Source organism: Drosophila sechellia, chromosome X (genome assembly GCF_004382195.2).
Source record: "Drosophila sechellia strain sech25 chromosome X, ASM438219v1, whole genome shotgun sequence".
Lineage (NCBI taxonomy): Eukaryota > Metazoa > Arthropoda > Insecta > Diptera > Drosophilidae > Drosophila > Drosophila sechellia.
The window spans coordinates 7,873,856-7,899,147 of NC_045954.1; the positions used below are offsets into that span (position 1 = coordinate 7,873,856).

General features: G+C 49.7%; 11 protein-coding genes across 11 annotated transcripts; 6 read left to right on the forward strand and 5 right to left on the reverse strand.

Moving 5' to 3' along the window:
• Nucleotides 1-288: 288 nt before the first annotated feature.
• LOC6620169 (dynein regulatory complex protein 1 homolog) lies at nucleotides 289-2,982 on the forward strand. Its single transcript, XM_002044344.2, has one exon. It carries the CDS (start codon nucleotides 524-526, stop codon nucleotides 2,753-2,755), a length of 2,232 nt encoding a protein of 743 aa, XP_002044380.1. The 5' UTR covers nucleotides 289-523; the 3' UTR covers nucleotides 2,756-2,982.
• Nucleotides 2,983-3,056: 74 nt separating this feature from the next.
• LOC6620170 (zinc finger protein 239) lies at nucleotides 3,057-6,181 on the forward strand. Its single transcript, XM_032726666.1, has 2 exons — nucleotides 3,057-4,094; nucleotides 4,163-6,181. Exons 1-2 carry the CDS (start codon nucleotides 3,900-3,902, stop codon nucleotides 4,913-4,915), a joined length of 948 nt encoding a protein of 315 aa, XP_032582557.1. The 5' UTR covers nucleotides 3,057-3,899; the 3' UTR covers nucleotides 4,916-6,181.
• On the reverse strand, nucleotides 5,040-10,385 carry LOC6620171 (mothers against decapentaplegic homolog 3). Its single transcript, XM_032726665.1, has 2 exons — nucleotides 9,764-10,385; nucleotides 5,040-9,045 (listed from the first exon to the last, which is right to left on the reverse strand). The coding sequence occupies exon 2, from the start codon at nucleotides 8,807-8,809 to the stop codon at nucleotides 7,349-7,351; it is 1,461 nt and encodes a 486-aa protein (XP_032582556.1). The 5' UTR covers nucleotides 8,810-9,045; nucleotides 9,764-10,385; the 3' UTR covers nucleotides 5,040-7,348.
• Nucleotides 10,386-10,622: 237 nt separating this feature from the next.
• LOC6620172 lies at nucleotides 10,623-11,852 on the reverse strand. The gene has a single exon (XM_002044347.2). It carries the CDS (start codon nucleotides 11,594-11,596, stop codon nucleotides 10,700-10,702), a length of 897 nt encoding a protein of 298 aa, XP_002044383.1. The 5' UTR covers nucleotides 11,597-11,852; the 3' UTR covers nucleotides 10,623-10,699.
• A 101-nt stretch (nucleotides 11,853-11,953) lies between these two features.
• LOC6620173 (phenylalanine--tRNA ligase alpha subunit) lies at nucleotides 11,954-13,668 on the reverse strand. The gene has a single exon (XM_002044348.2). The coding sequence runs from the start codon at nucleotides 13,568-13,570 to the stop codon at nucleotides 12,074-12,076; it is 1,497 nt and encodes a 498-aa protein (XP_002044384.1). The 5' UTR covers nucleotides 13,571-13,668; the 3' UTR covers nucleotides 11,954-12,073.
• A 255-nt stretch (nucleotides 13,669-13,923) lies between these two features.
• Nucleotides 13,924-15,752, forward strand: LOC6620174 (zinc finger protein interacting with ribonucleoprotein K). Its single transcript, XM_002044349.2, has one exon. It carries the CDS (start codon nucleotides 14,026-14,028, stop codon nucleotides 15,421-15,423), a length of 1,398 nt encoding a protein of 465 aa, XP_002044385.1. The 5' UTR covers nucleotides 13,924-14,025; the 3' UTR covers nucleotides 15,424-15,752.
• Nucleotides 15,753-15,845: 93 nt separating this feature from the next.
• LOC6620175 (zinc finger protein 771) lies at nucleotides 15,846-16,762 on the forward strand. Its single transcript, XM_002044350.2, has one exon. The coding sequence runs from the start codon at nucleotides 16,092-16,094 to the stop codon at nucleotides 16,572-16,574; it is 483 nt and encodes a 160-aa protein (XP_002044386.1). The 5' UTR covers nucleotides 15,846-16,091; the 3' UTR covers nucleotides 16,575-16,762.
• Nucleotides 16,763-16,860: 98 nt separating this feature from the next.
• Nucleotides 16,861-18,625, forward strand: LOC6620176 (zinc finger and SCAN domain-containing protein 2). Its single transcript, XM_002044351.2, has 2 exons — nucleotides 16,861-17,485; nucleotides 17,554-18,625. Exons 1-2 carry the CDS (start codon nucleotides 16,907-16,909, stop codon nucleotides 18,304-18,306), a joined length of 1,332 nt encoding a protein of 443 aa, XP_002044387.1. The 5' UTR covers nucleotides 16,861-16,906; the 3' UTR covers nucleotides 18,307-18,625.
• A 30-nt stretch (nucleotides 18,626-18,655) lies between these two features.
• On the reverse strand, nucleotides 18,656-20,194 carry LOC6620177 (guanine nucleotide-binding protein subunit beta-5). The gene has a single exon (XM_002044352.2). The coding sequence runs from the start codon at nucleotides 20,060-20,062 to the stop codon at nucleotides 18,986-18,988; it is 1,077 nt and encodes a 358-aa protein (XP_002044388.1). The 5' UTR covers nucleotides 20,063-20,194; the 3' UTR covers nucleotides 18,656-18,985.
• Nucleotides 20,195-20,795: 601 nt separating this feature from the next.
• LOC6620178 (zinc finger protein 311) lies at nucleotides 20,796-22,413 on the forward strand. Its single transcript, XM_002044353.2, has one exon. It carries the CDS (start codon nucleotides 20,925-20,927, stop codon nucleotides 22,323-22,325), a length of 1,401 nt encoding a protein of 466 aa, XP_002044389.1. The 5' UTR covers nucleotides 20,796-20,924; the 3' UTR covers nucleotides 22,326-22,413.
• A 102-nt stretch (nucleotides 22,414-22,515) lies between these two features.
• LOC6620179 (TNF receptor-associated factor 6) lies at nucleotides 22,516-25,201 on the reverse strand. The gene has a single exon (XM_032724977.1). The coding sequence runs from the start codon at nucleotides 25,079-25,081 to the stop codon at nucleotides 23,657-23,659; it is 1,425 nt and encodes a 474-aa protein (XP_032580868.1). The 5' UTR covers nucleotides 25,082-25,201; the 3' UTR covers nucleotides 22,516-23,656.
• Nucleotides 25,202-25,292: the final 91 nt, after the last annotated feature.

Genomic DNA, 25,292 nt, shown 5'->3' on the forward strand with positions numbered 1-25,292 from the left:
CAATGGAATTTTCCACTCATTTTGCATTTAGCGAGGCCCCGGTGACGTCAGCATGGGAAGCAGGAGGAAGTGAGAGGGAAGTAACTTTAGTACACCACTTATCGCTCGATTTCGATAACGATTATTTAGGGTGAAGATGAACTAATTTAAAAAATTAAATGGATTTTCATATATTATATAGGTATTATTCAATGACTTATTGATAATTATTATTGACAAAATATAGTAAAGCAGTCATGAGACACTTTTTATTAAAAAAAAAAAAAAGATCACGTATATTTGCTTAAGCCTGCAGTTCTCTTGTTTTGCAACACTGAGGGGGCACCACTGACAACAAAAGTAAACAAACATAAAGACAACATTGAGCAATGGCCACGAAACCAAGGGAACGTGGGATCCTTCGATCAAACTTCTCCAGTCACACAACAAACCTCCACCTTGATTTGGAGCAGAGTTGCCTTCAGAAATTACGCACAACCAAGCGATTCTCATCCAAATCTCGACCTGGCATATATTTTAAACAATGGACGACAACGAGGATGAACTTGAGGAGCAGCAGGAGATAGTCAGCGACGGCAGTGCCGAGGAAGAGGAGGAGGTGGAGCCCGATCTGGGACCAGTGGACAGTTGGGAGTCCTTTAATGACCGCATCGATGGCCTGATCTTCAACGAGCGATGCGACAAGTCGGTGAAGAAGTTGGACGAACGCCGGCTGGCGATACTCAACCGGGTTCGTCAGCAGTTCCACGAGGCCCCGAAAGGCGTCGCCGAACGTTGCCAGGCCCAGAAGTCGCCCATTGACCAACGGCTGGAGTTGTCCAGCGAGCGATTGAACGAACTGGTACGCTTTGGCAAAGAGCTGGTGACCAATGTCCGGGTGGCCAACGAGCGGAGGGAGCTGAATCGCCGAATCTTCGAGGGTGCGCAGAAGAATCAGATGAATGTGAAGCTGCAACGCGAAAGCGTTGAGACAATGGCTCGTTTCGAGAACATTAAGGCGCGCTGGACGGAGCTGGAGGAGACCAACGAGCCGATGCTGCTGTGGGACCAAATCGAAGAGCAAAAGAAACGCATTGCCGAGATCATGGCACGCAAGGATGAGATGATATCTGCCTGCCAAGCGGAGGTGGACCGCATGAATGCCAAGTACGAGTTCGATCGCGAGCGGCAGGCCCAGGATCTTTGCTGTCTGGTGGAGCGCGTCGATCACCAGGTGGAGACGCTAAAGGAGGCCTACAAGGAGCACATCCAAATGCTGCGGCAAACCATCGAGGAGGAGCGGCAAATCTTCGCCGATAATGCGGTGGAGAAGTGGCGCACCTTCTTCGATGCGATGAATGCCAACTTTGACGAGAAGGCCAATTTGGTAAGGGCACGCGAGCAATTCTATGCTCGCCAAACGCAGCAGATCAACGAGTCCCAGGAGGAGCTGACCAAGAGCACTCGCATTCGGCTGGAGAAGGAGTGCGAGAGGCTCGAGCTGGAGCTGCGTCGCACGCGCGACAATGTGCTGATGAACTCCGAGAAGCTGGACTATAACTATCAAGTTCTCCAGAAGCGCAACGAGGAGAACGTGATCATTAACAACCAGCAGAAGCGACGGGTGGCCCGACTGCATGAGGCGATCGGACGCACCCGGCGTGGCCTGAAGAATCTTTACAACACGGGCAGGCGGAACATAGCCCGTCTTTCCTCGGACATCTACAAGCTGCATTCCAACATCAACGATATGGAGTCGAAGGCGCATCAGGCGAGGCTGAACAATCGTGAGAAGTTCGATCGCATCTGGGAGATCAACTACAAGGAACTGAACCTGCTGGTGGATCGGGTCTACCACATCGATCGCATCATACACGAGCAGCAGCTGGCCATGCCGTGGTCCAGTCCCGTGCCACCTATTCCGAACATCAACAAGGCGAAGAAGAAGCGCAATAACATTCTGGAGAAGTTTGACATGCGGATTGGCCGGGTTCCCAAGAACAGGGTGATGCCCAAGTCGAGCGTAAATTGCAAGCCGGATATCAAGGAGCTGCCGCCGGATTCTCTACGCTTGATGCGTAATCTCATTCGCAAGCTGTCCGATCGCGGCGGTTTCCTCATCGAGGAGCGCCTGCTCAAGATTCTTGAGCCGTATTCCGAGGAGGAAAAATGCCTGGTACGCATCGACAATATATTTGCGGCGCTGCGAATTCGTCATCTGCGTGATGTCAAGGAACTGACCAAGGTTTTCATGCCGTACACCTACTGTCCGAATTGCCAACCGCAGGGATTGAGTCCACGCAAGTGCGCCGAGGTGTTCATGAAGGATCAAAAGCCAAATCGGCTGCATGGCACGGCGAGTGGCAAACCGGAGGAGAAGGAGCATAGGTCGACAGGGGAAACATTTCTACCTAAGAGCGAGGAGGCGGCCAAGAGATGCCACAATCACTATCTGGTCATGGAGCCGGCCCTCTGCCTGCACGCCATGAATCTGTTCACCTCCAAGATGCACAAAAAGATGTACGAACACGAACCGGGCAGCATTCTCAATGCGGTAAATCTTATTCAGATTACGGATGCAGAGATCCGTAATTTCTGGCGCCAGTTCTCGGCCTGCTTCCCGGCCTCCAAGTGCAAGCTGTGGAAGACCCTGGAGCACGGCCTGAATCACTACGTGGAGGTGCTCAAGATGCGTGTGCAGTACGATGCGGAAGTCGTCTTCTTGCGTCGCCAGAACGAAGAGTTGCGCCATCTGCTGCAGAAGTTCACCGTCTAGGTGGGATATCATTCAATTACAGCCTCAACTGCAATGCACACACATAATCCCAAGCAATTATTGTCCGATTTCACTGCAAACATGATAAATTATAATTGTGCCTAGTCTTGCTCTTTGACATTGCCATGGAAGTAGTTCAGAGACGTGGGCTCCCTGCTCCCTGCGCCATCTGAAAAGCTTGTTTCACTCAAGAAGCGTGCAATAAAAGTATATTTTGATCATGAAAACTTTTGGGGTTTTGAATATTAAAAACAATGAACACCCTCAAAGTGAAATATTACCACGTCTATAGCTCACTTTGTCCCGCTCTAAACTATGAATAGAGCTCTCTGATTACCGATATTATCATTAGTGCCTGGCATTGGAAGCTCTTTGATAACATTTGTATACTGCCATGGACAGTATGTGGGGATTACCCCCCGAGTTAAGTCCACATAAAAATCACAATACTATATCTTTGTATATTTGCTCCACAAACTTGAACTGCCCATCCCCTCTAGAAATATTGCCAATGCCGTCCATGCCGCTCTGTCCGCGCAAACTGTCGATCTTAGATGCTTGATTTGCTTTTCATTTCATTTCGAACTTTGAGTCCGTGGGAACTAGTTGGCAATAGATGATCTCTACGACGGGGAATACCTTCGATCGCTCTCCTCGCACAGCTACCATTTCACTACTGGAAGCCAAACGATTAGGACTTGTTGCACTTGTGTCTTCTGTCTTATCAGGGCAACCCGATAAAGCTGAGCGGTGGACAAAAAAACTGATTATACCATATATATGAAAACACATATTTAGGGTAGTCGGAGTCCATGGAGGGATCGTCCAATTGGCTCAAAGTGCGCACCGCCAGCGTTTAAAGTGCAGACCGGGCTAATCATTCATTTATGGACAAACTTTATGGACGACATTTCGATAAAATAATATACAAGCGCAACCGCAACCGCTTGTTCTATTGAATTCCATGGCCAACAACTACAACGGCGACCTGTAATAATATACTACATAATTAAACACGGCGTAATCTTATCGACGCTCGTTCGGACTCCGTTGGCATTGCCTTCTATTTTCCTGCGGTAGCGGAAGTCTTCATCGGCAGTTGGCCAAACAACAGCAGTCCGAGCAAAAGCGGAGGACCATCATCATGCGATCCAGAGATCCCATATCCCAAATGCCAGACGCCTCTTTTGCGGACGACGATCTGGATAACTATGGCGTTTGCCTCGAGGATTTGCAGCTGTTTGCTCAATTGGAGGATCTCTCCGAAAAAAGATTGCCACTGGAGATGGAGCTGCTGAATCCGGGCTCGGAATACGATCTATTGGAACTTGTAAACGGGGTGAGTTGAAGTTCCCAATGGTAAATTGCACATTATTAATGAAGCCATAATCAAACTCCTCCATTCAGGCTCTCCAGCAGCGAAACACCACGGAACATGAGCCACCAGACATGTGTAAGCCCAAGCGGACGCCAACCACTAAACGCCACCGAAGAGCTGGCAAGGATCACACCTGCGACGTATGCGGCAGAAGCTTCTCGGAAGCCTACAATTTGCGCATCCACAAGATGACCCACACGGACGAGAAGCCGCATGTGTGCGAAGAGTGCGGCAAGGGATTCCGGCAACTGAACAAGCTACGCATCCATGCAGTGACCCACACGGCGGAGCGGCCACACAAATGCGATATCTGCGGCAAGGGTTTCCGGTATGCCAACTATCTAACTGTCCATCGGCGCTTGCATACGGGAGAGAAACCATATCCGTGTTTGTCCTCGGACTGTCATCTCTCCTTTCACTCCATCCACGCGCGGCGCATACACACAAAGCTAAGGCATGCGGCGCCAACGGATACGGATCCCGAACATCCGCTGGCGGAGCAAGAGCAACGGGATACATCCGCGCTCAGCTTCACCTGCCCGGTCTGCAGCCGGGTCCTAACGGATCAGTGCTATCTAAGCATCCACCTGAAGCGGCACTACAACCAGCGCGACTTCCCATGCCCACAGCCGGAGTGCGACAAGAGATTCTTCAGTGCCTCGGAGCTGAAGCACCACCAGATCGCCCACACCCAGCAGCGACCCTTCGCCTGTCCACTCTGTCCAGCTCGATTTCTGCGCAAATCCAATCATAAACAGCACCTCAAGGTGCACGAGCGTTGACAGCTCGAGAGCACTTTGATTATTTTAGTATACGGTACGATTTCCCTGTCCATTCGAATCGAATTCCAGGCGAATCCGAGACTCGCCCCACCCTAAGCTGCTTCAGAAGGGGCTTGGGCTGCGCTTTCCATTCAATATAAGTGTTTATTTATATATACGATTCTGTTTGTCTTTATCTGCATGCTTGCATATTAGATATATGTATATATTTGTATTTATACTTTATAAAGTTACGGGTACGGGGTTGCTGGTTCTCTGTGGTTGTGTCCTCGGAGGACTGTTGACTGTTGCTGCATGTTCGCCTGCATTGCTTTGTTTCGTTAGGCATAACTTAAGGATTACATTACATTATTTGCGGGCTTAGCCGGAAATACGAAAACAATTGATTGATTAAAAACAGTGATTAGAGCCAATTAACAAAACACAATCTCGTTCGCGGTCGTTTATTCGATTGATTGCCAATCAGGACTAAGTGTCTTAGCACAAAACTACGCACGTGAGAAACTTAAAAGCAACAAAGGGGGCAAACAATAGACAAAACTTAAATTAAAGTTTCGCCGGAACCAGAGGACAAGTGCGCTAGGCAGCACTGTGCCCGCCACGCACCATTCACTGCCCAACACTGGCCAGGCGGTACAGTTATTTTTGGTCGTAACAGCGAAGCGATGGACAAAAAACAAAAGAGTTAAAAGAATCAGCAAATATTGACGTAAAAACAATTTGAACTCGAACTTAAACTTGGATTTGGGCTCTTTAAACGTTAAGATAAGCTAGCGAATTTCGTTACATATATAGACTTAAGATCTAGACCCAAGAAAAACGTGCACTTGCCAAGCAAAATCCGGCCAGCACCGGCAAACCATATTGCATATTGGTTGGTTAAGCTGTCGTTTGAAATACGAGGCTGTAAAAGAATCAAGAATCTCTCATTTGGTACACAATAAATGCAGTTCTGAACAAAATGGCACCTTGGATGGGCCAGACCTGGCTTGCGGCATTCAAATTTTGTTGGGCAAGTGCTTTACACATAGGATATATGATCGCATTTTACGGATATTACGACTAACAAGAGCTGACTGCGCTTTAAGAGTTTTCGAATTTTTTAACACACACGTACTAAGCGAAAATCGAAACGTTTAACAACCATCATCAAACGGATATATCTATAATCCCATACTCGATCAAGTGGAGGTCCTGCGTGAATAATTTCATTACATTTGGTCTTATGTACATTTGCAATGTATGGTAGTGTGTCTGTGTGTGTAAGCTTCAAGCTTGATAAATCCCAGTTCCTGTTTTGCTCATTCATTTTTGTTCCAAATCACCAATATAATTGTTTTGCTTCTTTCTCAAAGAATTTTGACTTTCTCGCTTCTAGCGCTACCAACTTTACGCACACAGATTCGGGGTATCTTTTGGTTTTGTGTGTTCCTGGTCGGTTCCATTTCGGTTATTTCCTCATGTGCTTTTGTTTTTTTTTGTATGTAAAATGTTTAAAAAAATTGTTGCTTCTTATCGAAAACTGTAACTCTCTCCACGTTTCCACCTACCCAATATATAGTCCTAAACTTGTAACGCCAAATACATGTTCTCTCTCATATATGCTTGTAAAGATATATATCCCACATGTAAGTGTGTGCTCTTTGTATATAGATATATCTGCATCTGGTTTGCATCTACCATTTGTTTTTCAATTACTCATTTATGTACTCGTATATAATTTGCCTGAACTTATTTCATATGTGCTCTCAGAATTTTTCTTGGTTTTCTCTTTGAAACCAATTCCGATTCTCATTTTGATCTCCCGCAGAGCTGCTGACCAGTAACACTGATGAATCCGGGCCATATTCAACATGAACAGAGATGTATATAGTATTTTTGGATACGAAAGTTCTTGGTACATCCAAGGATTCAAGTATTGTTGTGCCCCAGCTTTTTCTCGCCTTCAATTTGTACAGCTTTTGGCAATTGAAATGTACTTTTCTAGAGCTAGTGACAGAATTAAATTTTATACCCTGGCAGAGGGTATTAAAACTTCATCACTTGCCTAAGTGATCAGCGAATTTAAATGAAAGCCGAACAGAAGCACATTGATTGCATACCAATTTCATCTAGACTTTACGGTCTGGTTAATCTAAACCATTTTAATAACCATTGAAATTTCTCTCGAATGTGATTTAAAATCGATAATAAACGATATTGACTAACGCAAATTCTTGAGAATAGTATATAAAATCGATAATAAACGATATTAACTAACGCAAATTCTTGAGAATAGTATCCATTCTTCGTCAGTGTTACTTGTCAGAGCCGTGCTGGGATTTCTGGGGCTTCTTTCTTCTTTCAACCCAAAAATGGGCCTTAAACTCCGGCGCTTTCTATGCGGAAAATAGGGGGTAGGGGGAAGATTGAAAACCGGAACAGGCCGTGCGCTTACGACATGGAGCTGCACGGCAGCCGAGGCGAACCCATCTGTGTGAGCACGCGATCCAGCCACTGGAGCGGCCCGTTCAGATGGAGTTCGATCCAGCAGGGCGTTGAGGTCACCGTCTGGCGGCGATATTCGGCGCCCCAGCCCTTGACGAACGACATGCGGATGGTGCACATGCGTGTCAATTGGTAGACCGCCTCGAATCCCTGCGACACGGATTGCGACAGCAGGGCGGCGAACTCCTGGTTGTTGAAGATCTTTAGGTTGCAACCGGGCGGTATCTTGCATACGGTGGCCGGATGCCAGCCGTATCGCTGGTTACAATTCGGGCTCTGTACGAAAATGGACGAGTCGCTCAGACATTCTGCGAATACCTCTCCGCCAATATAGTAAAGCCGTACGCCCTTGCCGATGTGGCGACGTGTCTGCTCCACGACCTCGTTGCGATTCACATTGGACAGCAGTCCGAGGCAGAAGCGCTCCGAATTGGAGGGATCGGTAAAGCCATCCACCGTGATCGAGGGCTGCGAGGCATGGAACGTCTCGCCAACACGTGTATTTAGCTCGTAGTAGGAGATGGAACACCAAAAGGCCGGCTCATGGTACATCACCGGCGCTGCATCGGCGGGCGGCGTTAGACGCGACATGTTCATGTTGTCGTTGGGATCGATGGGGTCACCATCCTCGCTCATGTAGCCGGGCGGCGGGGTGCCGGTGTTGGGAATGCTGCTGCCCACACTGAGCACACTCGATTGAGAGTCCATGTTTTGGCCAAAGGACAGCTGCTGCTGTTGCTGTTGATAGGCGGAGGCGGCGGACGAGGACGACGACGACGAGGAGGAGGGACCACCACCACCACCGGCGGCAGTCGCTGGCGTCGAACTGGCAGACGATGATACGGAAACGGGCCCGGCACCGCCCAATTCCATATACTGCGGCGGACTCAACGAGGCGCTGCGAATTATCGCCGCATTGTAATCGGTGTTGTTGGGTATCTGGTGCGTATGGTTGTCCAGCGGATAATCCACAATGGAGTCGGGCGGCGTGGGCAGCGATTTGGGCACCAGGATGGACAGTTCAATTTTCTTGTAGTGGTACGGATTTATGCAGATCTCCTCCTTGCGCAAATGGAAGGCGTACTCGCAATGATCGAGGGGCTTTAGTTCATTCTGACTCTGGAGATCGGGCCAGCGCCACAGGCGGCAATAGATGACGTGCGGCAGACCCTTGCGCAGATGCTCGCCGGCGGGAGCTGGCTTGCTGCGCGGCACCGTCACGCACCGCGTCTGGCAGTTCTGTGTGGAGATCGCGCGCTCTAGCTCCTCCAGCTGCGAATTCTTCTTGATCTTCTTGACCAGATTCTTGACGGCCTTCTCCGACCACTTGCCCTCGACGCTGTTGTCCTCGTTGCCCTTTTTGAGTGCTAACAAACGCTTGACCACCTGCGGGGTGAATGGCAACATCTCAGGGTCTCAGGGGGGGAGTTCTCCTGGGCTTTCCTGGTGTCCTCCGCGTCCACTAGCTCCTTCTGCTCCTACTCGGCGTTGCCTTCTGAATACTGCAATCACTGCTGGCGTTGGTCGATATTTAGTTTTAGTTTTATTTCGATCACGTTCTCTGGAATACTGGAACGGGAATGGGAACTGGAACTGGAACAGTCCTCCTCCTGCTGCTGCTGCTTCCCTTGTGCACTTCTGATCTGGAATAGTGGAATGGGTTTAGTTGTGCGTACTTTGGCAATTAAAACCTGATAATTGGCTTGCATGTGTGTGCGTGAGCGGCTGGATCTGATAAAAGCTCGACCCTGATGTTATTGTGATAATTGCCCGAGCGTGTGTATATGGGTAATCTATTAACTTTTGCCTTAGATTCACATTCAGATTTCTTCAGAATAATTCAATTTAGATTTTCCGTTTTCAAAACGGCAATCGCAAATGCAATCGTCTGCGTGGGTTGTTGCTGTTCTAGCTATTCTCACTACCGTTGTTATTGCTATTCTTGTTGTTATTGTCCCCAACAAGGTCAAATGTCTGCGTTTGCAGACGCTTTTTTTTCTTTCGTTTAGTTACAGCAGCCACAGAAAACAGAAACAGAACCAGAATGTGTGTATATTTCTGTATGTATGTACACACGCCTAATCTGTGGGCAGTTTGGAATTTTCCATCTTATCGAAGGCGGGCAATAAATTACCGAAAATAACAAAAAAAAAGAAAAAAACATGAGCGTCGCCGGCGAGAGGGGTACGTACGTACGAGTTAAACGCAAAAATAAATAAATAATTAAATGTGCATTGGGGAAACAGCGAAAAATGCACATACAGCCGCTTTGGAATGTATCCATGTATCTGTATCCGTATCTCCAACCCCCACCTAACACACACACACTTGCGCCGAGTGTCTCGCACATATAAATATTACCTGTAACGGTACCGGCAACTCGAGCTCCTCTGTCGTCCTGCTCTTGCTCCTTTCGCCTGCTCTTCTAACTTCTATCGTGCCCGCTCACTCGCACGCACACACTGCTTCCAGGTCCAGATGCACGGGAACGGTAACCAAAAGGCACCGGAACCGGGCGCACACATCCAGCCGAGCCGAGCCGCGCCAACGGGAGGGGGTGGTGTTGCTGGTGGCGTTGATGGTTGTCTGGAACGGGGAGGGGGCCGTGTGGTGGGCACCGCTTTTTCAAATTTCTGTGTGTATATATCTTGTGTGCGCGCCAGAAAGTGACAGCTATACGCACACGCACACCAGAGCACAGGCACTGCACACGAACACGCAAGAAGCACGCACACAGTTACACGAGCGCACAGACACAAACACACAGAGGCACAACAAGAACAGAGAACTTATTTTGATAAATATTTGAACGTCTCTTTGCTGTTTGTTCTTATATTATGCTCTTTGTGTTTATTTTCTATCCGTTAGTAGTTCGCTTTACGTTCGAATTGCGCTCTATGGGAGTAATATGATTTTTTGCGTTTCGCGATTTTGCTATTCGCAAAGTTGCAGTGTGCCCAGACTTGCTGCCCAACAATAGTGTGACCGACTGTGTAGTGTGACCGTTGAATGAAAATAGAATAAGCGTTAAGCGCTACTGCTTAAAATAAATTTTTTTTTTATTTGTTAGATATTTTAATAATTAAATACATAAATATACTTGTTCGCAATTATATATGAAAATGTAGACCCACAAAAGAATGGGATTGGATGGTCAACTAATTAGTAACTAAATCGCTCCGTGACATCTCCCTGCTAGAATCAAATCAACTCAGGCAGCTTTTCTTTTTGAACGTAGTGGAGTTTTTACTTTGAATTTACTTATTGGTAATTGTCAACTAACAGGATGAACTGAAGTCAAGTACGGGAGATGCGCCAGGACTTTTGCAGCGCCTGCTTGACGAGCTCATCCGGCGAGGGAGTATCAAAGCGGAATCTCTTCACCTGGATGCCGTAATCCTTATGCTGGCACATCCGCAGGTGGTGCCGTTCCAGCGGAGTGACGGCGTACACCAGACGGGGCTTCCTCGGCTCCGGATAGCCCACCATTGCGTCCAGCATGAGCCCAATGGGTCCCGGTTGCTCCCGGTAGTCGCTATTCGCTGGTGACCGATCGGCCAGCTCGTCCTCGTCGTACTTGATGGATCTTTTGCTGGCCAAGAGAGTTACGCCGGTCGTGCTCCTTCTTCCTCGATCGGAGGCAATGAAGGGATTGTTAAAATGCTCACGACTGGACAACTGGCGTGCCTTGCTGGCCAGCTCCTTGGGCGGTGCGTCTTTATGCCTTGCGATAATCGTGGACGTGAGGTCAATTAGTGGAGGTGCTGGCGTGGCTGTATTCATCTCTGTCCCATCGCCTATTTCCAGCTTCTTCATGCCGTGCTCCAACTTCGTCAGCAGGGGTATGTTCAGGGGCTCCTTGGGCATCGCGACCAGTTGGGGTATCACAAATCCCATTGACTGCGGCTTGTTTTCGCCCTCCGATCGCTGACGTTGCCTCAACTGGATCTCATTAAGTAGCATTTGATTGTGTGCCTCCGCCGCTCGCCGGTATTCCTGCTCGTCAGCGGCATCCGCATTCGTCTGCAACTGCAATTTTGGAATTCTCAGCTGTGGAATTTTGAGCTGCGGAATAGTAAATCTTGGCATCGCTTCTAGGCTCGTGCCACTTATACTGCTCAATTTGGATAAATCGCTGGTGGTCTGGATACCAAACTCGGCCTGGGTGAGGGACTTCGTCGGATTGTTTGCCATTTTCCAAGGCCCAAACTCCAGCGACGATGACGAATTTGTTTGTTTTTTTTTTTTTGCGTGTCTCCTTTGTTGTTTTGTGCCAAAGTTGTCAAATTGTTTCAACTGATTGATTGTCAAACCTGTTTTATGATTCCCACATGTTTTACGATTCTCACATATTTTATGATTGTCACATATTTTATGATTCTCATTCTGAGCAGTTTCTTTAAAATTTGTCCGAATTGTATAAACCCGATATGCCTTCCTCAAACAAAAACCTAAAATGCGGCTAGCATCAATCGGCTGCACTTGACAACACTGAACAACAGCTGATTGGAGGGAAAATACAGCGATGGCTCGCCAAATGTTATAGGAGAATTCCCTTATCAATATAGCCTCAGTTTCTGTGGCGGAACTTTTATTTATAAATATGTTTTGGAACATTCATGTGTGAAAAAAATGCAATTTGATCGCAGGTCCTATTGATTTTTTAAGGTATTAAGCGTGATCCAACCGGCAGATGGGGCCCTCCTCCACCATCTTCAGATCCACCTTGGGTCCGACCAAATCGCGAATGTTGTTGATGCCGTACTTGATCATGGTGGGTCGCTCCAGCGACAGACCCCAGGCGATTACATTCACGTTCTCCGGCAGTCCCATGGGCAGCAGCATCTCCGGCCGGAAGACGCCCGAGTTGCCCACCTCGATCCACTTGGCCAGGCCGGGGTGATAGCAGAAGATCTCCATGCTGGGCTCGGTGTAGGGATTGTACGCCGGCTTGAATTCCAGCTGCGTGATGCCCAACTTTCTGAAGAACTCGTACAGCGTGCCAATGAGATCGCCCAGCGTCAGGCCAACATCTGCGATCACGCCCTCCACCTGATGGAACTCCGCGAGATGTGTGGCGTCCAGTGTTTCGTTGCGGAACACCTTGTCGATGCTGAAGTACTTGGCTGCTTTGAAGCCGCCCTCCTGGTTGGCCAGCTTGTACAGCATCCTCGCACTCACGGCCGTCGTGTGCGTGCGCAGTAGATTCTTCTGCGCCTCCTCCAGCTTCCAGTCGTAACCGTAACCCTTCGATCCATAGCCTCCCACAGAGTGCACCTTCTTCACGCGCTCCAGATAGTCCTGCGGGAACTTGTGGCTTTTGGCCGGATGATTCACGAAGAAGGTGTCGTGGGCATCGCGAGCTGGATGCTGTTGCGGTTGATAGAGCGCATCGAAGTTCCAGAATGACGATTCCACATAGTTGTTCGTGGGCATCTCTGAGAAGCCCATCTCGAGGAATATCTGCCGGAACTCAGTGCGCACTTTGAGCAAGGGATGGAGATGTCCACGCGTTGGTGGTGCACCCAAGGCATCAAAGTTATATGCCTTGAACTTAAGCTGGTCCCACAATCCGTTTGCGAGCATTTCCACCGTGAGATCCGTCTCCAACTTGGTGAGAGTGGTGGCAAATTCAGGGCCGCGTGCCAGCACAAAGCTCTTGGTGGTCGTTTCCTGGAGGAGCTTGCGTTTCTTGAAGTCAGCCACCTCCTTGGCGGGCAGCTGGTCACCCTTTCCCAGCGCCACCTGCTGCAGTTGACTACGCACCACATCCGTAATGGTGTCCACCTTGCGGCGCACCAGCGGCGGAGTGACGCTCTTGTCCACCAATATCCAGCCGTGCGACATGGCCTTGCTAAAGCCCACCTTGGCATTTGCGCCACCGGCTGCCATTAGAGCCGCCTGGGCGATTCCCTCCGGCGGAACTAGGTCGTAGACCAGTGCCTCATGACTGCCATGCTCCACGACGGAGCGACCCTCGTCTGTGAGGCCCAAACTCTTGTGGGTGACCGTTTCCGCGGTGACCAGTTCGCCATGCGCCTGTATGCTCTTCAATGAGCCCACAATCTTCTGGTGATCCTCAGCAAAGAGCGCGGCTAGGTCCAGTGTATCCGCCTTGTCCGTGGTCTCCAAGTGCTGGAGAATGCGCTCCGTGAGATCGGGATGCATAGCTGGCGGTTCAATGGTTGTATCTTTCAAGGAAATTCGGAATTTCAATACCGGAATCTCGTGTTGCCACAACGCAGCCTATCGGAGCTATCGTTCTTCGATAACTGCGTCTATCGTTCGAAACAACGACGGTGGCTAAAAAATAGCCAATAAGCTTAAAATAGCTAGAATTATATCTTGATATTGGAAAATATGTGTCAATATTTCAGCGAATAGTAAGATTTAATACTTTTGTCACTAACATTTCAAAAGTAAATTTAATACTAATAAAGAAATCTAAAAAACAATACCTAGTTTCAACTCGGTTTATATTCCCGCTTACCATCTCAGTGGCACCTCCAATAAAAACAGCTGTTGACGCCAAGACTAAAAGTTTGCGTTCCAATTAGAACGGCAAAAATATTCGAAAAAAGGAGCAAATCCTGGGGAGCATCGGCCAGGCGGGAGCCGCAATCATGCTCAAGTCCCTCAAGCCGGACACGTACGCCGGAATGGCGAACGCCAAGTGCGGCGAGATCTACTTCCAGAGCCTGCACAGCTTCCGCATCGACTGTGCGTTCTGTGAGATGAAGAGCTTTGTGTTCGGAGACTTCCTGCTCCACGTCCAGAACGTTCACTTCGAGAACGGCCTGCTGAAGACGGAGGCAACGGACGTAGGTGCGGATCTCAAGCAGGAGCGGGATCGTGAGCGGGAACCCAACTCGCCGGTGCCCATTGTGGCGCAAGTGAATCCATTTGCCTGGTACGAGATTGGTGGCGATCATAACGAGGACAGCGACGATGAGCGCGTTGTCCTGGACAAGCAGGACGAGGACGAGGATGAGCGACCGGGAAGAAGCATAATCATGTGGCAGGACCATCAGTCCCTGGCCAGCGAATCTCTCCGTCAAGTCCGAGCCCTCAAGGTGGACTACAAGGAGGAGGACTCCGAGCAGGAGGAGTGCGGCGTGGAGCTGGATCTGGACAGCGAAGGTAGGCACTCTGCCAAGATTCCGCACTCGTGTCCGCACTGCACAAAAGTTTACCAGAGCCGCAAAGTCCTCGAACGCCACATAATGCGCCAGCACAAAGACACCCTCTCGCCGGATGCGGACAGTGAGGACGCGGACTACGAGCCGCCCAAGGATGCGCCCTCCAAGTCCGCTGCCCAGGAGTACAAGTGCGAGCACTGCGGCAAGATCTACCATGGCAAATACAGTCTGCGTCAGCATTTAAAGCGGGATCATGACAACGTCGAGGAAGGAGGCTCCGCCATCTTCACCTGCCTGGAATGCGAGGCCCAATTGCCGCGCTTGCGCCTGCTGGACGAGCACATGGTGCAGGCGCATGGCGGCGCTGCCTGTGTGGTCTGCGGGCGGCGCTACAAGACGCGACACGAGCTGAAACGTCACCAGCTCAAGCACACCAGCGAACGGAACGTGCCCTGCCCTCATCCCGGCTGCGGCAAGCGTTTCTTCACCATCCGTCATATGCGCAATCACGGCAAGGTGCACACAGAGCAGAAGAACTTCGTCTGCGAGAGCTGCGGCTACAGCTGCCGGAACAAGGAGACGCTGCGCGTCCACATCAGGAGCCACACGGGAGAGCGGCCGTTCGGGTGTCAAGTGTGCGACAAGAGATTCCCCTCCCATTCCGGCCTGCGAGAGCACATGGCCATGCATTCCACGGAGCGACCGCATGTGTGCAGCGTTTGCGGCGCGACCTTCTCCCGACAGAAGGGCCTCTACCACCACAAGTTCCTGCACGCGGACACCAAGCAGTTCGTGTGCAAGCTGTGCGGGAATGCCTATGCCCAGGCCGCCGGACTCGCTGGACATATGCGCAAGCACCGAAACGACGAGCTCAACGGATAGGATCCGGATCACCGAGGTCGTAGCCTAAGTTGTACGTTTAGTATCTTCCAATTCCGACGTTTAAGTTCAGGAACTCAGGCACAGGCTATATATGGGATTACCATATAAATCAATGGTTTTTTGTATTGCTCCGGCGTGGAGCGGCTAACAGGTGACTCTCCGGTCCTCGTTTCACGGGTTTCCATCGAATTTATTTGACACGCACTGTAAATAGTATCCCTAGTTTTAGATAAACTGAAAGTTTGTTAATTTGTCTCGAGAGAACTTAGTTTAAAGCGAATTTAATTGGCTCGATTGTAAGTACTAAAACTAAACTACATATTCATGAATTTTCTAAACTACCAACACAAATAATAACTAAACTTTGTTAAGGTTTAAACTATACATTAAGCACACAATGCTTCCAAGAACCAAATCGAACGCCGTAATCCCGGCAAGCGGATGTGGCTAATACTCGAATGGTTAACCTTTTTGTATTGATAAATATACATAACATGAATCTGATTCGCAAAAAAAAGCCCGCGTTTAAAATTAGCCAAGCGATTTGGTACCTTTGACAGCAATTAATCGGTCGACTGCTGCTAAAGCGGCCAAATGCCAAGATGGTATAGGATGGGGTGCGTCTAACAATAGTGCCGCCGATTAGATTTGGCACACGCGGCCCGACCATGTCGGCGGAACGTCCAGCTGCCAGTTCGGATAATCGGCGACTTATGTGCGAGTTCTGCGGCTATCGGACGCGCATCCATTGGAATCTGCAGATCCATCGGCGGCGACACACCGGCGAGTTGCCCTTCAGTTGCCAAACATGCCAGGCGCGTTTCCCGGCCAGCTATCAGCTGAAAAGCCATCTGGAGCGGCACTTGGACGCCGGCGAGAGACGCCAGCGGCACATCTGCACCGACTGCAACGTGGGTTTCTCCAGTTCGCGGGCCCTGTACCACCACCGGACGCTCCACGAGGCTGGAAAGCGCTTCAAGTGCTCCCAGTGCGACAAGTCATTCGCTCAGGCGGCGGGCTATGCGCAACACAAGCGGATGCACCGCCAAAGGAACCAGCGAGCCACCGGAACCACGGATCTGAAGGATCTGCAGACCAAGGGAGTGTTTTCAAGTGATTTTCAGCGGCGCGAGTTTAACACGTTGCATTAAATTCATATTCAAATTTAAAAAAATGGGTAACCGATTCGTTATTTTTTTATATCACTTTCTAAAGGTCTGGTAACAAACTGGTAACACTTGAGAGGAGCACATTGCTTAGGTATTTAATATACATAGATCAAATATAATTAATTTGGAACTTGAAATTTATTTTTTAGTTTATTTGGTCAAACGGTTACTTTGGTTTGAAACATAGCTAAATAAGTGCTGGTTTAAGTCTGCGCTAAATGCCTATCGAAGTCGATCGAAATTTTGTTTACATATTTTATTTTAATTTTGTTTAATAATATTGCTACAATTTTAATGTAAATTAAAATTAGAAAATGTTGAGACACTGCCTCGCCAACGTGGACTATGTCCGCCTGCACGCCCAGCAGCAGTTGCGTCCCAAATGCGGCGAGATCTTCTACGAACCGGAGGCGAATATTTTCCAACTGGTCTGTTTGCTCTGCGACATGAAGCACTTTGGATTCGAGGACTTCGCCCGCCATATCCGCAATGTGCACTTCGACAAGCAGGGCCGACCGCTCACCAAGACGGTCACGGGACTAGGCAGACTAGCACGAGAGGATCAGGAGTTCCATGCGGTCAGCGCAGAACCATTGGCTGTAGACAGCTTCAAGGAGGAGTACCATTCCAACGAGGATGTTCTGTCGGAGGAGGAGGATGCGGAACAGGAGCTGGGACTAGAACAGGACGACGGCAATCCACTACGCATCATGGTGCTCGAAGGTAAACAGTCCGAGGACGAGGAGACTATCGATACGATGTGGCAGCCGGATCATGGCAGTTCCTCCGCATCCGACAACGAGGGGTGCGATCTGAAGGCGCTGTTGGGCGTGGAAAATCCGCAAGACTATCAACCGGATGAGGAGGAGGAGGAGCACCAGTCTGTTTTTAAGGTAGAAAGACTGTAGTACGTGCACTTGGAGAACGATATCCAATATCTGAATATGTTTTTTCCCTGCAGAAGCAGCGCCAACCGAAGGACTACAACTGCCCGCACTGCGACAGGAGGTACACGACGCAGAAATACCTGAACACCCACCTGAAGATGAGCCATCCGTTTCCGCAGGCCTTCAAGTGCGTCGACTGCGAAGCCACCTTCGATGTGGACCGAGCATTGGCCCAGCACCGTCGCAAGGAGCACACGGAGTTCGCCTGCCAGCTGTGCGACAAGGTGTTCAAAAGCTCGCGATCCCTACTCCGCCATGTGCAGGGTCACTCCGGCGCCAGGACATTCAAGTGCGAGCACAAGAACTGCGGCAAGTCGTTTGTCAACCAGCACAACCTCACCTCGCATCGGCGGGTCCACAGCGAGGAGCGGAACTACGTGTGCGAGCTGTGCGGCTATAGATCCCGCTACCGGGAGGCGTTGATCGTCCACCGGCGCACGCATACGGGCGAGAAACCCTTCCAGTGCCAGACCTGTGCCCGCTGCTTTGCCTCCAAGTCGCTGCTCAACGAGCACCAGGCAATGCACTCCACCGAGAAGCCCTACAAGTGCGACAAATGTGATTCGGCCTTCTCCCGCCCGAAGGCGCTCTACCACCACAAGCATCTGCATTTGGGCATCAAGAAGTTCAAGTGCAAGATCTGCGGTAATGCCTATGCCCAGGCGGCAGGTCTATCCGCTCACATGCGGGCGCACAAGCTCCAGGCGTCCGTAAATGCGACGGAGGGCGCCGAGGCGGAACCCATCGAGATGCTGTTCACCTACTGACCCGACTGAGTGGAAACCTTCTGTCAAGATATTCAAGATACACCCCACACACAATGTTCACTGTTCTAGATTTGATAGATAGCTTTTCGTTCCCACTTTTCACATATCTGTCAATAGTATTAAACAATTTCTAATCTTTTTTTAACTTAAGCGATGAAGCCTTCCATTTCTGTGTCTCAAATTTTAGTACCTACATATCAGTAGAAGTCGTGTGTAAGCTGTTAAATCTGTTAGTTAAGCTAGTTTTAAGCCAAGACCTTGCTTCCGACTAGAACAAACCACGTATGTACAATAAATGTTCCGAAACACGTTACTCCAACTTGGTCTTTCAAATGGGCGCACAAAGAAGCACGTTTGTCTATAGCTCAACATTTATTTCGAACAGGAACTTATAACTAGTCGCATATTGGTTACACTTGGATGCATATACATGTATATATTTAGATTCAATATGTGGTACAGCAGCTGGTAGTAAGCATAACACTGCGGTAACCAAGACATCCCGACATGAGACATATGTACACACTTGGGGGATCACCGAATCCGTAACTTAACTATCCTAGAGATGCGATGCACAACAAAAAAAAAAAACAAATCAGAAGAGAGGGAAAACAAAGCGAGACGGCATCTGTCCTGGACAAATGCATCCCCAACAATAAGGTGCCACATGGCACATGGCTTAGGCCCACACCCGTATGGTGTAGTCCCAACTTCCGGTGGATAGGGCGGTGCCATCGGGCGAGACCTGGACGCAGGACACCTTGTTCTCGTGCCCGTACAGCAGGCAGACCCTTTCCGATTTCAGCGTGTCCCACAAGTTGACGGTGTAATCGTTGTAGCCAGCAAACAGTAGTCTTCCGCTGACCGAAAAGTCCACAGAGTTGACGCCAAAGATGATGCTCTCCTTGGCGAACACTGCCACCTCGCGATCCGCTCGCATATCGTACAGCCGGCAGCTGCTGTCATCCGATCCAGTGGCTATGGCATCTCCGCAAGGATGGAACTTAACGCTATTCACATCCGATTGATGACCCTCGAAGGACTGAACGACATGACCGGAGCGCATGTCCCAGATGAAGGCCATGCGATCGCAACTGCCCGAGACAAAGGTGTTGCCCGTTTCGTTCGGAGCCAAATCGATGGCCATTACATCGCCGGAATGTCCGTGAAAGCTTTGCAGCAGCTGGCCCGATTCCACGTCCCACAGAGCGCATGTGGAATCGCCACTGCCCGTGAGGATTTGCTGATCGGAATTCGGATAGATGCAGCACGACATGTAGCTGGTGTGGGTGCCCACGGTGCGCTTCTTGGCGGCCATCTCCTCATCAGAGGTTATCGGATACACGGTGACCTTATTGTCCAGTCCGCCGCAGGCCACAAAATTGCCCGACGGCGCGTAGGCACAGGCCATAATCCAGGTGGTGGGCATGGTGACGGCGTGCTCCTTGTTCGTGGTGAACGCATCCCAGATGATCAGCCGTCCGTCCTGCGATGAGGAGATGATATGGCGCTTGTCGGGACTCCAGTCGGTGCACAGGACCTTCGCCTGGTGGCCCTTGAGCACCTTACGCGGCTTGATGTTCACATAGGCGATCTGCTCCAGCCGCTCCGCGATGTTCGACAGATTGACGTCGTTTAGCTTCTGGCGCTCCTCCTCCAGTTTGGTCTTCAAATTCTCCGCCTCTCGCACCAAACTGGCCATCTTCTCAGTGGCATTCGCGTTCGCATTGCTCGCTGGCACCGCCGCCTCCGACATGGTTGCTCTGAGATTGCGCTTCTATGGATATCTCTCGGGGATTGTGTGTCCTTTCCCGTTCGAACTTCTCCAATTGGACAGCGAAAAATCAATCCGAAAAAAAGTGTATACTCGAATACGAAAATCCGAATACACAGCGATAGGCGAGGTCGGTTATCGATAAGTTTTACCGTTGTCAAATGGCAGAATGTACCGCTACATTCCTTAATTTTCGGAGAACTTGATGAGAGATTGTGATTCAGTTATGATTATAAATTTTCATAAATATGACAATTTTGAACAAAGTAATGATGAAAATTGGCATCGAAATAAAAAAAAAAATTTTTTAACATGTTTTCCGAATTTCCATCATAAAATAATCACTTTTTTGACCAGAACTTTGAAAATAATTGACCAAATATGGAATGGCATATCTCATTGAACTCGTATTGAAATTTCCAAACAAATTGCATTTAAATTTGCGAATGCTAAATTTTTCCCATTTTTTGCAAATTTTGATGATGTTACCCCTTAAAAAAATGCAAAATATGAATCAAAAATAAATTTTTCTTAGCCCTCCAAAAATGGATGGGGTTCGCTAGCGTTTTAGCTGCATGATCATTTTCAGCCAAGTTATGATAAGAAACTCCTTGTGATAGATAACGAACTTATCGGAGTAAATACCATTTCAAATGTGGCGCCACAACCAAAGCAAGCTCAACACTGCGGTTCGTTAGCCAACACTGCCATCAGCTGGTGTAAACCACCCTTCCCCACCCCTTGCAATAAACACAAAAAAGCGACGCCAATGCCTGGAATCCTCTGCTAATCCGGAGCCAGTTGACCGCCACATCCACGCAGGCAGACCAGGGAGCACGGAGCAATGATCAAGGTGCAGCCACCGCCGAATGTGGCCGGTGGCTACTACAATCTGCGATGCGGCGAGATCTTGTTTAGTGCACCCGCATCCTACGAAGTGAGCTGCTTGCTGTGCGACCAGCGTTTGCCGTTGGACGGCTACCCGGAACACTTCCGGCTGAAGCACTTCACGCGCAGCTCCAGCCCGGTGTGTCCCACCGAACTGGAAAGCGATCCCATTGCCCAGGACGCCGACGAAGTGCAGGGTAATGAAAAGCTAGTCAAGGAACTGGCAAAGGAAGCTAGCCCGGACTTAGAGGAGGAGGAGGAAGGTTCAACACGCCAGCATTACCAGCGGGCAGCGGCCATGAAGAACACCCTGGTGGAGACTCGCGAGGATTTGCTGGACATCGATCTCGAGTGGACGGGCGGCGAGCATTCGGAGCATAATGAAACTCTCGAGGAGGAGGAGGGGGAATCGGATGATGATGAGTGCGACCAACCCAACAACGACACCAAGGACATGCTCTTCCAATGCGATCAGTGCGACCGGGCCTACAACACCAAACGCAGCCTGCAGAGCCATCGCCGCCTAAAGCACAGCGAAGCCAACGGCGGCAGTCTGGACAAATCCGCCAGTGAACGCAAGAGCAAGAAGCGAAAAGGTCCGCCGAAGGTGTATAAATGCAACGAGGAAGCCTGCAACCAGACGTTTCGCACCGAACGCGATCTGCGCGGCCATCGCTGGAAGCACACGGGAATCTTCTGCGACATCTGCGGCAAACCCTTCACCCAGTCGGGCAACATGATGCGCCACCGCCAGCGGCACAGTGGCATCAAGCCGCACAAGTGTCCGGAATGCGACGCGACCTTTTACACGCAAAAGGAGCTCTCCTCGCACAGTATCTGCCATACTGGTCGCATGCCCTGCATCTGCGAGGTGTGCGGCCGACCTTGCCGAGATCGAGGCGTTCTCACGGCCCACATGCGCCGCCATACGGGCGAGAGGCCGGCCAAATGCGAGGTGTGCGGCAAGGCATTCTATAGCTTCCATGACCTCAATGTCCATGCCGTATCGCACACCAATTTGCGGCCCTTCGTCTGCGACGTGTGCGGCTCCACGTTCCAACGGAAGAAGGCGCTGCGGGTTCACAAGCTGCTCCATTCCGAGCAGCGCAAGTACGTCTGCAAGCTGTGCGGCAAGACGTTCGCCCAGTCCGGCGGCCTAAATGCCCACATGCGCAGCCATGATCCGGCGAGAGTTAAGGGAGCTGTGAAACCGCTGCCGCAATCGGTCACCATCGAGGTGATCGAGGGCAAGAGTCCGCCCACCACCACCATCACCATGGCCATCGACCTCAATGTGGAGGAGCAGCTGGTCACGCAAACCGAGACTGCACCCACCACTTGGCGCCTGGCCAACTGAGTAGCTAGCTAGGATTAATATTAGGTTAGATGTAGTTCATCTATAAGTTCCAAATTGCGCCATAATAAATGAGAGAAATTTCAAATTACCACAAAAATGTGGACTTAATCAGCACGAGAAGAATGGAAATGAATCAATAATCGAATGAACCCACTGTATATGTCAAAACGCAGATGCATAAAACGTTTGATTGGCGGTACAAAAGTGTCCTTTATTGGGGTTTCCTAAACGGAGAGGGTTCCAAGCAGCCAGCGATCGAAGTCCAGATGAGTCTGGGCTCTAATCCTTGCCAGCGTGTGCATTCTACCCGGGATTCTTAGCTCTAAACATGTAGTTCGTATCGCTATGGACTAAGTTAAGTATTGGGGTAAAAATAATACATACAGCCTTTGTGTTTTCTTTATCCAAACGAAATTGGTGATCATAAACGGAGGCATTTGCGATAAAGGTTAAAAAAATATATTCCCTCTCCTTCGTTGTTTGCAAAAAGGTACATATTTTAAATTATTATTCAGTTTTTCGAAGCGATAAACTGAAGAATTAAAACCTAGCATAATTCTAGATGGAATATTAAGTAAACTAGTTTAAAATAGGGCTGGCATTTCTGCCAAGTGGACGTACTCAGTTACAAATATAGTTAAAATCAATCAAATTGACGAGAATGTTTTGAAAACTAAAGATTAATTAAGCACTGAAAATGCATTGATAAGGTATCACGGGAAAACCCAAGACCAACTAGGTTTTCCAATTATAGACCTATGCATCTACGTGATCTGCAATGACTTTTGTTCGCTAGAACCAATAGTAATAGTATAGAACTAGGAATATAAAGAGAATAAGAGATAGTTCTAGGATACTAGGATAATAATATCGATTAGTATTGGAATATCATCAAGATTGCTTAATGTGATGCTTGCTAGACGGTGACTATTAGCGGTCTCTCGTATACTATATATATATAGGTCTATATAAAATATATATACGTGTGTGTCAGCTATCGGGTATTGCATATTGTACGTTGGCGCACGAGTTCACTAAAGTGGATCGATCGACTAATTCCACACAAATCGCGGGGTCGCCTTGTTATCAGTGGTTCTAAACTATATTGCCTCGGTGATAACAGGTCAAGCATTAGCTAGCACTCCTTGGAGATGGGATTATCTTCTATGATTGCTACCATGCGTACTCATGTACTTCTAATACCTGGCTATTTTTCTCTACTTGCACGGTTTACCTTTGGGCCCCTATGATTCGATCCACCTCGATGCAAACTCAACGCAATCGGAAGACATTAGTGCCGCCGAGTTTCCAGTTCCTTTTCCATTGCCAGTTCACACAATATTGATCTCGATCTTGATGAGCAGCCGATCGTCGGCGCAGAAGCCCAGCTGTATGATGTTCGATATGTTGGCATACTCGAGGAAACCGAATCCCCGTGTGCTGATCGCCTCGCGTGGCTTGTGGAAGGCCAGGATCTCCGGCTTGGTCATGATGGTGTCGTGCTGCGACAACGTCGCATCCGCCGGATGCACCATGCACAACTTGATGCGACCCTTGAAGGGCCAGTCCAAGTGGTAATCGTTCTCCGACTGCATCAGATGCACATGCAAACTGAGCACATGCGGTTTGCGCGGCTGAATGTTCAGCCGCGCACAGAACTTGTAGCCATGCGGCGAGGTGTAGCACTCGTGCGAGTACACCTGATTGTTGGCATTGGCCCGCAGGCGAGCCACCAAGGCGCCCAGCTGCTCGATGCGCCACACAATCGTGCCATTGCTGTAGCGCGGATCCACGGGCGCCTGCTGGCGTGCCAGACGCAGCTGCTTTTGCATATTCTCGAGTCGCGTCTCCTGCTCGCGTGTCCGCTGTTCCAACACCACAATCCTCTGGTACATCGTTTGCACAATCTGCTCGTCTACACCATTGGCATATTGCGGCGGTGGCGGCAGCTGCTGCTGGCCATGGCCGTTCTCCATGGCACCACTTGTGCTGGGCTTGTGCGGCTGCCAGGTGGCAATGGCTGTCTGCTGGAATGCCTGTAGCATCAGCTGCATGTGATGCGGCATGTCCGCCTTGAGGTGCTCCTCCAACTGATTGGTCTCCGGTCGACCCACAAAGTCGCACTTGATCTTGGCAAACGGGCACTTCTCCTCCTGCGGCTCCTGCTGCCGCCGATAGGGACAACTGGGCAGATGGCGATGCAGTTCGATGGGCGAGGCAACCACTGAACAGCCCAGCGAGGAGTTGGGGCAATCTCGCTTGAGTTGCTCGATCTCGCGTCGCGTGTAGTTGTCCGGAAAGATGTCGTGCTCGGCGGACAGACGCTTGTTGTCCATGGGGCAGCATTGATTGTTCTTCTGCATCCAGGCGGTGAGGCAGCTGCGACAAAATCGATGGCCGCACGACGTCAACACCGGCTCATTTAGCCAATCGATGCAAATGGCGCACTCGTAGCGCGAGTCCAGCAGCTCCTCCTCCTGTTCCCCGGATGTGTCCGAACCGGGTGCATAGTGATGGTTCTGATTGAGCGCCAGACTCTTTGGTGGAGTGGGTGCTTCGCTGGCCCCGCCTCCCGCTGCTGCGCTGGGCGTGGCACTGCTGCTGGCCGCAATTCGACCAGTCGACGACAAGTTGGTCGTCATCTCATTGCTATTGTGCTCCTTCTCCTCCGCATGCTGCAAACTGTGCGCGTGCGAATGCGTATGTGCATGCTGGTGCATTCTGGCTGGCTTCTGGTCGGCCTGGACTCGCTGCATCTTGGCTGCTCCTCTGGCCGCCTGCTGGCTATCCTCTTTGAATCAACTAATTCAATTTTAATAATAATTTTCGTTCATGACTCCGCGGAACAGCTGTGTATCCAACGAGGGTTGTCCAACACTGGCGGCGAGTTAGTATACCAGAACACATGTGTTCACACTGCACAAAAAAACGTTCGCTGGTAGCGTGTTAAATGTGCTAAATTTAGTT